The following is a 9,846-nucleotide window of genomic DNA, read 5'->3' as shown; positions in this document are numbered from 1 at the left end:
CCCGGCTATTTTTTGGTTGCAGCCGTCATTGTTGTTTGGCGGGTCCGGGCTGGGGATTCGAACCCGCCACCTTAGGTGTACATGGCTGGCGCCTTAGCTGGTTGAGCTATAGGCGTCGAGCCTGTTAACTTTATTTTAAGGTAATACTATCCCATATTCCCATTTAGATACCTGTAAAAACAGATTTTTTTCAGATCTTCCATGTATCTCCTGCAAATGTCTTGGAGAGGATCTCTCTTCAGTGGGCTGGTATCCACTAAATTATCATTCCAGGAACCATTCCAGGGTTCCACACATTCTTCTATACATTTCAGAATTTCTTTATCATGAGGAGATGTGATCTGAGCACCATTTTCCCAATAAACCTAGATAATAGGTAAATATAGCTATAATTACTTAAAATGTTTATCAGACTGTTTCTTATCTACAGTACAGATCATTGGCTTTATGAGAAAACATAAAATTAATCAAGTTAAAAATGTCAACATAAGACTATTTTAATAGATCATTAAAAATATTGATGGAAATGATTCCATAAGAACTCTAATAAAATGATCACATTATTTTCTCTTTTAGAAGAACTTTTTTTTTTTTGAGACACAGCCTCAAGCTGTCGAACTGGGTAGAGTGACCTGGTATCACAGCTCACAGCAACCTCCAATTCCTGGGCTCAAGCGATTCTCCTGCCTCCGCCTCTCAAGTAGCTGGGACTACAGGTGCCTGCCACAATGCCTGGCTATTTTTTTTTTTTGGTATCAGCCGTCATTGTTGTTTGGCAGACCCACACTGTATTTGAACCCGCCAGCTCAGGTGTATGTGCCTGGCGCCCTAGCCGCTTGAGCCATAGGCACCAAGCCATAGAAGAATTTTTTATTTTATTTTGTTTTATTTATTTATTTGAGAGAGAGTCTCACTTTGTTGCCCTTGGTAGAGTGCCATGGTGTCAGCTCACAGCAACCTCAAACTCTTGGGCTTAAGCGATTCTGTTGCCTCAGTCTCCCAAGTAACTGGGACTATAGGCACCTGCCACAATGCCCAGCTATTTTTTTGAGAGGGGAGTCTCGCTCTTGCTCAGGCTGGTCTCAAACTCGTGAACTCAGGCAATCCACCTGCCTCAGCCTCCCAAGTGCTAGGATTACAGGTGTGAGCCACTGCACTTGGCTTAGAAGTATATTTTAATAACAATACAAGTAAAATAAAGCAGGACATCATTACAACAACATTATAATACACATATACCATAGTATCCAATTTTATTTCTAGACTTGTAAGTATATACTAAAGATAATCTAAGAAACCATAGAATATTCCATAAAATTTGATATTATATTATTATTCTATATGATATAGAAAAAAATTATTTTTTCATTATAAATTAAAGCAGAATTTATATCACACCAAATAAAGTCTGCATCAGGAAAAATAATTAAGATGTTAATTATTCATATGTATTATACATGCCATTATGTTTTCAGTTTGTCAAGTGGTTTGATTAATAAGACATTAGGAACAGTTACCAAAAAAGAAAATGTAATTCTTATTATTCACAGTATACCAAAATTAGAAAGGACTCTGCTTAGAATATATCTGTGCTGACTTCTACCATGTATATGACATGAATTTCTTCTATTGCTTCCTGAATGAAAGAAAGAAGAATACATTTGAATATGTGCCAAGCAATATGGTAACCTAGATGACCTATATACTTCTTGCTCTATAAATACAACTCTAAATGCTACATTAAACAGCAAAAAAAAAAAAAAAAAAAAGAACATTTTGTAAAAGGGAAGGGACAACTCCAGGCAGTGGGAAAAAAAGAAAGAATTAAAACCAGAGCAATAAGCCTATGGGACCGATACTGTCATTGCCTGGAGTTTGGGAACTGTTCTTTTATCTGGTTGTTGGGTTGTAACACCTATGTGCAGGGAGTTGGAACTGACACCTCTTAATGAAAATGGAATTCCTGAAGCATTTCACTCTCAGTGAAATACAGAACAGAAAAGGTTCTCTCCACTCTCACAGAGAGATGATGAGGAATTATATCTATTTCTTCCTGGGTTTTAGGTAATTGAAAAAGAAAAAAATCAAATCTAAAGTCTACACATTAACTCTCTTAGAATGAAGACTGATAAATTAACACAGAAATTGCTCCCAGTTAGTAAAACCCTTGAGGTTCTACCAGAATTTAAAACAAACAAAACTTCTCTGGAGGGATGCTCCTATATTCTAAGCTACAAAGAAAATTTTCTCCATAGGCCCTGAAAGCTCACAGTGAAAATTTATGAAACATAAGGAAAAAATCCTGTCCTTTTTCTTTGCCCTCTTCTTTTTGCTTTTTATGTGGACATGATGCCTGGAGGTGAAGCAATGATCATGTGACGGCTATGTTTAAGGGAAAGGCAACGAAACAAAACAAAACACAGCTGCAAAGATGCCAGGCCTGACATCATTGACCTAGAGAACCACATCTGCAGCTACTTCTGGACTTCGTGTTATGTGAGAAAAATGAACTCCTATCAGCCTAAGCCAGTTTGGTTGGTTTTACTATACTGAACCTCCTGTAAAAAGCATTCTTATCTGATCCAATAACAGAAAAATTCATGCAATAAAATATACCCAAGAATAAACTTTAAAAGAAATGTGAAAAGATTTAGTTAAAAAAAAAAAAACCGGCTCAGCGCCTATAGCTCAACCAGCTAAGGCGCCAGCCACGTACACCTAAGGTGGCGGGTTCAAATCCCCAGCCTGGACCCGCCAAACAACAATGACGGCTGCAACCAAAAAATAGCCGGGCGCTGTGGCAGGCGCCTGTGGTCCCAGCTACTTGGGAGGCGGAGGCAGGAGACTCGCTTGAGCCCAGGAGTTGGAGGTTGCTGTGAGCGTGATGCCACGGCACTCTACCCAGGGGGACAGCTTGAGGCTCCGTCTCAAAAAAAAAAAAAAAAAAAAAAAAACCTTTAAAATGCCACTAAAGAATCTAAAAGTCTTGAAGGAATAGAAAGACATATACTATTTTTGAAAAGGAAGACTCTATAATATTATAAAAATAATGGAGCTATTTAAATTTACTGGAAATTTAATTAACCTTAAATATGATACTAAATTAAAATGACAAAATAACTTTGTTTCCAAATGGAAAAAATACAATATATGATACCATGCAGGGAAAAATGCCATCAACATTTACAAAACAAATGACCAAAAGCTGCTATGTATATATGTGAAGAATTCCCACAAATTGGGCGGCGCCTGTGACTCAAAGGAGTAGGGCATCCTCCCCATTTGCCAGAGGTGGTGGGTTCAAACCCAGCCCCAGCCAAACACTGCAAAAAAAAAAAAAAAAAAAATTCCCACAAATCAAGAAGAAAAAGTACAAAAGAACAATGGGCAAATCCTTTAACAGATGAAAAACTATAAAATTGCTAGAATATTAGAGATAGTCTAGAGCAGGGGTGTCCAACCTAAGACTCATGCACCACATGCTGACTTTGTGAAGATATTTTTTGCTTATCTATGGTGTTAGATATCATAAAAAATATGCACACACCTTTTTTTGCTACTCAGCTTGCATCAGTGTCCATGTACTGTGTCACCCAAGACAACTCTTATTCTTCCAATTTATGGCAGAGAAAAAAAAAAGGTTGGACACCCCGCTGTAGAATCTCTTAGGTTTGGCAATATTTTAGATATAACACCAAAGGCAACAATCCATGAAAGAAAGTACTATAACAAGACTTTAAATTTTTCAGCTCTGCAAAAGACACCATCAAGAGAATGAAAAGTCATGGACTGAGAGAAAATATTTAGAAAAGATATATCTGATAAAGGACTGTTATGCAAAATATACAAAGAACTGTTAAAACTCAACAATTAGAAAATAACCTGATTAAAAAATGGGATAAACACATTAACAGACATCTCCCCAAAGAAGATATACAGATGGCAAACAAGCATATGAAACGACGCCTCACATCATATGTCATCAGAGAAATGCAAATGAAGACAACAACGAGATACTGCTATGGTCCATACTTAGTGTGGATGGTGGATGTTGGTTGGCTAAGGAGTCTGATTCTCAGAGAAGAGATGTGAGTTCTTTGCTGTCTTTGACAGTTGACCTCTAATTCCTTGAAACTCTTTTCCTCTTTGTTTTTTACTACACCAAACTCTTCTAGTCTTTTTCTTACCTCCTATTTCCAGCTTCTCTTCTTCCTCCTTTCCCTTAATGCTGATATTCCCTTAGGATCCATTCTTGACCTCTTTCCTTTCTATACTATACTGTCTCTGGGCTGTTCATCCAAGCAAAGGACTTCCAAATACGTTGATATGCTCTTTTATGTGTGATGACCCCAAAATCTTTAACTTCAGCCCGGATTTCTCCCTTGAGCTATAAGTCTATAATATTTCCAACTGCCTAGAGGATATTGCTACCTGGTTAACTCACAAATACCTCAAATTTAAAATGTCCCAAACTGAATTAGTCATGCTTCTTTTCTGTCTCTGTGAATGGTAATACTGCTGACTTAGCTGACCAGGGCCAAAATCTTAGATTGGTGTTAAATTTTCTTTTTCTCAAGTATGTCTGGAGTCCTCCCACACAAGAAGAAAAACAAACACAAGAACATGAACTTATCACTCAGAAGCTGGCTCAACACCGTGCAGTGTATCTTCTATCCAAAGCCACTTTTCACTTTCTCCAACTCTGCTTTCTGCTATAGAGGATGACACACTGAGTGGGTCCTATGGCCAACGGACTCTACTGGCAGAAGGTCAGAGGATGAGGACAGTGAAGCCAGGTACTATTCCTCTGGCTTTCTTCCTAAAAATGATCATTTTTCTTCAAGTTATCTCTTTGTTCTTTTCTTTTTTTTTTTTTTGACACAGAGTCTCTGTCACCCAGGGTAGAGTGCAGTGGCTTCATCATAGCTCATTGCAACCTCTACTTTCAGGTTCAAGTGATCTTCTTGCCTCAGCCTCCCAAGTAGCTGGGACTACAGTCACGCACTACAGTGTCCAGCTAATTTTTCTGTTTTTAGTAGAGAAGCTTAGGCTGGTCTTGAACTCCTGAGCTCAAGAAATCCTCACACCTGAGTCTCCCAGAGTACTAGATTACAGGTGTGAGACCCTGTACTTGGCCTTCTTCAAATTCTTGGTATAATATCACTTTATTTCCGAAATTGTAGAGAGGATGGATTTGAGAAGAGATAGAAAAATCAAAGGCAATGAGAAGTAAAAGACTTTCATAAGACTTTCATAGTTGTACACATTGAAATGTAGGGCCAGCCTCAATGTTTTTAACTTCTATTGCAAGGTCTAGCTTTGCTACTCATTGTAGAAAATACACTCAGCACATATTATTTAAATAAAATAAGAATTCTAAAACAAGCAAAGCTCAGGTGTCCAAGGTTTACCTTGTATCCGTTGTCTTCCTTGCGGTTGTGAGATGCAGTAATCATCACACCTGCAACTGCCTTGAGCTCCTGGACTGCATATGGCTGAAAAAATAATGTCATAATTCTGTTTTTCTTCCTAGCTACTTGTACATTTGACATGAGAATAACTTTGACTAAATAACAGGAAAAGATATTATGACATACTACTTTTGTTGATACCTTCTTTTTATTCTTTTTTATTGAGACAGAGTCACACTATGTTGCCCTCAGTAGAGTGCTGTGGTGTCACAGCTCACAGCAACCTCAAACTCTTGTGCTTAAGTGATTCTCTTGCCTCAGCCTCCCAAGTAGCTGGATTACAGGTGTCTACCACAATGCCCAGCTATTTTTTGGTTGTAGTTGTCATTGTTGTTTGGCAGGCCCAGGCTGGATTTGAACCTGTCAGCTCTGGTGTATGTGGCTGGTACTCTAGCTGCTGAGCTATAAGCACCAAGCCTGTTGACACCTTCTTTATTTTCTATTTACTTGATTTTTGAGCATACTTTATCCTTCTTTTTACTTTATCTGGATTTATTCTATTGGATTTATTCTGTTTAAGCACAAACACATTTAGTTAAAGGCTTAGCTCATTATTTTTACATATTTTTTTCCTAATATGTTCATTAAGGTTATATATTTCCATTTAAGTAGAGCTTTAGTTATATCTCACAAATTTCTGATACTGTGTTTTTGTTTAATAGTTCCAGTCTCCTAACAAGAAGTCCAAATTTCAGTAAACACAGTAATACATGGCTGCAAGCTTCTTCTCAGTCCATAGATTAGTAGGTATGTAACAGATCTATCATGATCAGTGACCAGTCACATCACTCTTTTAAAGTCCATCAGTGACTGGTCACTGAGCTTCTGTTATTCAGTTCTCACACAAACAGCAAAGCATGTAGCTAGCTGTGTTGCCTCCTTGTGTCCCAGTGATAAACCCACAAGACAGTCTACAAAAATAGATAAGTGAAGTGGGAATTGGTCAACAAAGATGAAGTGCAGTAGAGAAACAAAAAGTAATAATGGTGGAAGGAAAATCTGAAGTGAATATAAATAGAGGTAAGAAAAAATAGCTGGGAATATTGACACTACTACCATTCAAGAGATTCTAGATGTGCAATGAAGGTGAACGTATGAGGTTGTGAAAGGAAGAAAATGTTTCAGAGAAAAAGACACCAGCAGAAGATTTTCACATTAAAGGAACTCTTGGAGATATTTCATGACACTGAAAGTAAAATGGGTAAAATGCTGGAGGCTTATCCAAAATTGTTAAGGTATATAATATTGCCAAGCACAGAAAAGATGCTTGCTTATATTGTAAATTATAGGGCAAGAAACAGGGACTGTTCAGGATATCAAACTTCCACATAAGTTTACTTATAAAGAAATAAAATATTTTGGGTGGTGCCTGTGGCTCAAAGGAGTAGGGTGCTGGCCCCATATGCTAGAGGTGGTGGGTTCAAACCCAACCCTGGCCAAAAACTGTAAAAAAAAAAAAAAAAGAAAAAAAGAAAGAAAGAAAAGAAAGAAAAAAAGAAAAAATATATTTTGGGTGGTGCCTGTGGCTCAAGGAGTAGGGTGCTGGCCCCATATGCTGGAAGTGGTGGGTTCCAACCCAGCCCCAGCCAAAAACTGCAAAAAGAAAATATTTTGTTCTCAATGTTTCCAGTGTTTTAAATTACAATATATTAAATAAATATTGGTTTCACCATTTTTTCCCTTTCCCTGTACATTCTTAACCAAGAGTAAAAAGATTTTTAATGTTTGGACCAAAAACTTTTAAAGGTCATGGAACAATTTTAATTTTGTTCCATTGATTATTGAGATCACTTTGCACAGTTTTAGCTTGCACAACTGTCTTTTATAGCCCTGTACTACCACATAAAGAAAGGACTGCCTGTAGTTTCTCTCTCTCTTCTTTTTTTTTTTTTGAGACAGTCTCACGCTGTAGAGTACTGTAACGTCACAGCTCACAGCAACCTCAAACTCTTGGGCTCAAAAGATTCTCTTGTCTCAGCCTCCCAAGTAGCTGGGACTACAGGCACCCACCACAATGCCTGGCTATTTTTTTGTTGCATTTGTCATTGTTGTTTTTAGCTGGCCTGGGCTGGGTTTGAACCCACCAGCCTCCATGTATGTGACTGGTGCCACCAGCCTATAGTTTCTAATCTTCATTATATCTTCCTTAATCCATGAACTATTTGTGAATATGTTTTAAAATTCCAAACATAAGGGGTTTTATGGGCTTTTTTATTACTAATTTTATTGCATCAGGGTCTAAGTATATGGCTTGATAAGCAGTACTATAGCATTTTTTTAGCCTTTGTAATTCTGCTTAATAATAATGTATATCCTACCATCACTGATCACAACGATTTTACACCCCCTCCCATCATGCCAGTTAACAGTATATCCAGATTTATCCTTAATCATTTTTGTCTGCCTGACAATCAATTTCTGAAAGGAGATTATTACAATATCCCACCATAACGTGGACTCGTCAACTTTTATAGATCAAGTTCTCAGGTTGTTCAGCAAATGCTTGTCAAATGAAAATAAACTCAAAGCAAAATTTATTTTCCTTCCATTGGTCGTTCATATCGCTCAAGACACAACTATATGGATGAAAAAGATTCAAATCTTAATTGATTTAAGAAATATTTCCAAAAGCAGCAACTGTGTAATCACTAACACAACATACTTACTACAAAAGGTGTAGGGACATATCTTGAAAAAAGGTACACAGGAACATCTTTGGCCAACAAGACTGCAGCAGTGAGTTTAGCAAGCCTAAAAAAAGAAGAAAAATTCATTTTCTCCTTAGCTTATCATACTTCCTAAAACCCAATCTTCCATATAAGTGTTGTCATGTTACAATTATTCTGAATAACAATAGCCTAACAGAGCCAATTCTTACAATCACGGATTATTTAACCTTTATGCTCCAACTGAAAAACTTTAAATAAGATATTTTTTAAAGGAGCTTAAGAATGAAAAGCATTGACATTCGGTTTCCTCCTTTTCCTTCATTCATTTTGAGGTACCTCTTTTCCTAAGAAGTGAAATCTGCAGAAGGCAAAAATAATGGAAGTGAAATATGAGACTTTGATGAACCCAATATGTCTAATTACCCCCTGAAAAAAGGTATCATTACAATCCTGGTTAACTATTAGGGTGTTAAATACCCTAAAATCAATCAAATAATAAGAAAATATAAGCTCACAATTACTCCTATTCAATGTCTTCACCAAAATATTAAAATTATAACATAAGCTATTATGTCATTCTAATGACGAGCTTTAAATATTTTTAGATTTTATGCCTTTCTGTAAAATGTAAAGCTTATCTTTAAAATGCTTTTACTTCTATTTCAGCTCTAAAATAAACATCAGCATGTGAGCACATTTCTATTTGACAGTCTTCTGTTTCAGAAATTCTACTAGTATACAAAAAATATTTTTTAATGTTGTATTCCACTCCAACTTAACCTTTGAAACAATTAACATTGTACCTCTGACTGCTGCAGCTGCTAGTTACTTGACCCCGAGTGTCATACCCAACGACAACACCTCTCTGCTTGAAGTCTGAGAAACATCTCTCCAGGTATTTATACATCCCCTGAAGCAAATAAACACAAAAGATTTGTCCTGATAAATGCCTGCATTTTATATGGCTTGAAATATGTTTTTGTGTGGTATGTGGCGTACTGGCTTCTAGGGAACTAGAAGAACTGTGTCTATGCCCATGTTTACTAACGTGGGCACAATGTTACTTAATTCATGAATGATGATAAACATTTAGGGGATTATCAGATACACTTAATGACACAGAAATACCTATTAAGTAACTAAATCAATATAATAAATAAGACTTTAGGAAAAAAAGATGAGACATGAAGAGTCAGTAAGCTGCCGGGCGTGGTGGCTCACGCCTATAATCCTAGCACTCTGGGAAGCTGAGGCAGGTGTATTGCCTGGCTCACAGGTTTGAGACTGGCCTGAGCAATAGCAAGACCCAGTCTCTAAAAATAGCTAGGGCTCAGTGGCCACAGCACAGTGGTTACGGTGCCATCCACATGCACCAAGGCTGGCGGGTTCAAACCCAGCCTGGGCCAGCTAAACAACAATGGCAACTGAAATAAAAAAATTAGCTAGGTGTTGTGGCGGGCACCTGTAGTCCCAGCTACTTGGAAGGCTGAGGCAAGAGAATCACTTAAGCCCAAGAGTTTGAGGTTGCTATGAGCTGTGATGCTACCGCACTCTACCGAGGGTGACATACTGAGACTCTGTCTCAAAAATAAAAATAAATAAATAAATAAAGCCATGTGCTGTGGCAGGTGCCTATAGTCTCAGTTAAGAGTCTGAGATAAGAGAATCTCTTGAGCCCAAGAGTTTGAGGTTGCTGTGAGCTGTGA

General features: G+C 37.5%; 1 protein-coding gene across 1 annotated transcript in view; it reads right to left on the bottom strand.

Annotated features, from left to right (window-relative positions):
* Positions 1-9,846, bottom strand: part of PGM2L1 (phosphoglucomutase 2 like 1) — a 73,920-nt gene that overhangs the window by 23,830 nt on the left and 40,244 nt on the right. The window contains exons 3-6 of the mRNA XM_012803468.2: positions 8,944-9,050; positions 8,138-8,222; positions 5,412-5,495; positions 172-365 (exon numbers count right to left, since the gene is read on the bottom strand). Of these exons, the coding sequence (XP_012658922.1) occupies positions 172-365; positions 5,412-5,495; positions 8,138-8,222; positions 8,944-9,050 (470 nt within the window). The remainder of the gene's footprint in view (positions 1-171; positions 366-5,411; positions 5,496-8,137; positions 8,223-8,943; positions 9,051-9,846) is intronic.

The sequence above is a fragment of the Otolemur garnettii genome, unplaced genomic scaffold (genome assembly GCF_000181295.1).
Source record: "Otolemur garnettii isolate 467f Iridium unplaced genomic scaffold, OtoGar3 scaffold00001, whole genome shotgun sequence".
In the NCBI taxonomy this organism is placed as follows: Eukaryota; Metazoa; Chordata; class Mammalia; order Primates; family Galagidae; genus Otolemur; species Otolemur garnettii.
This window is presented reverse-complemented; position numbering and strand designations above follow the sequence as displayed.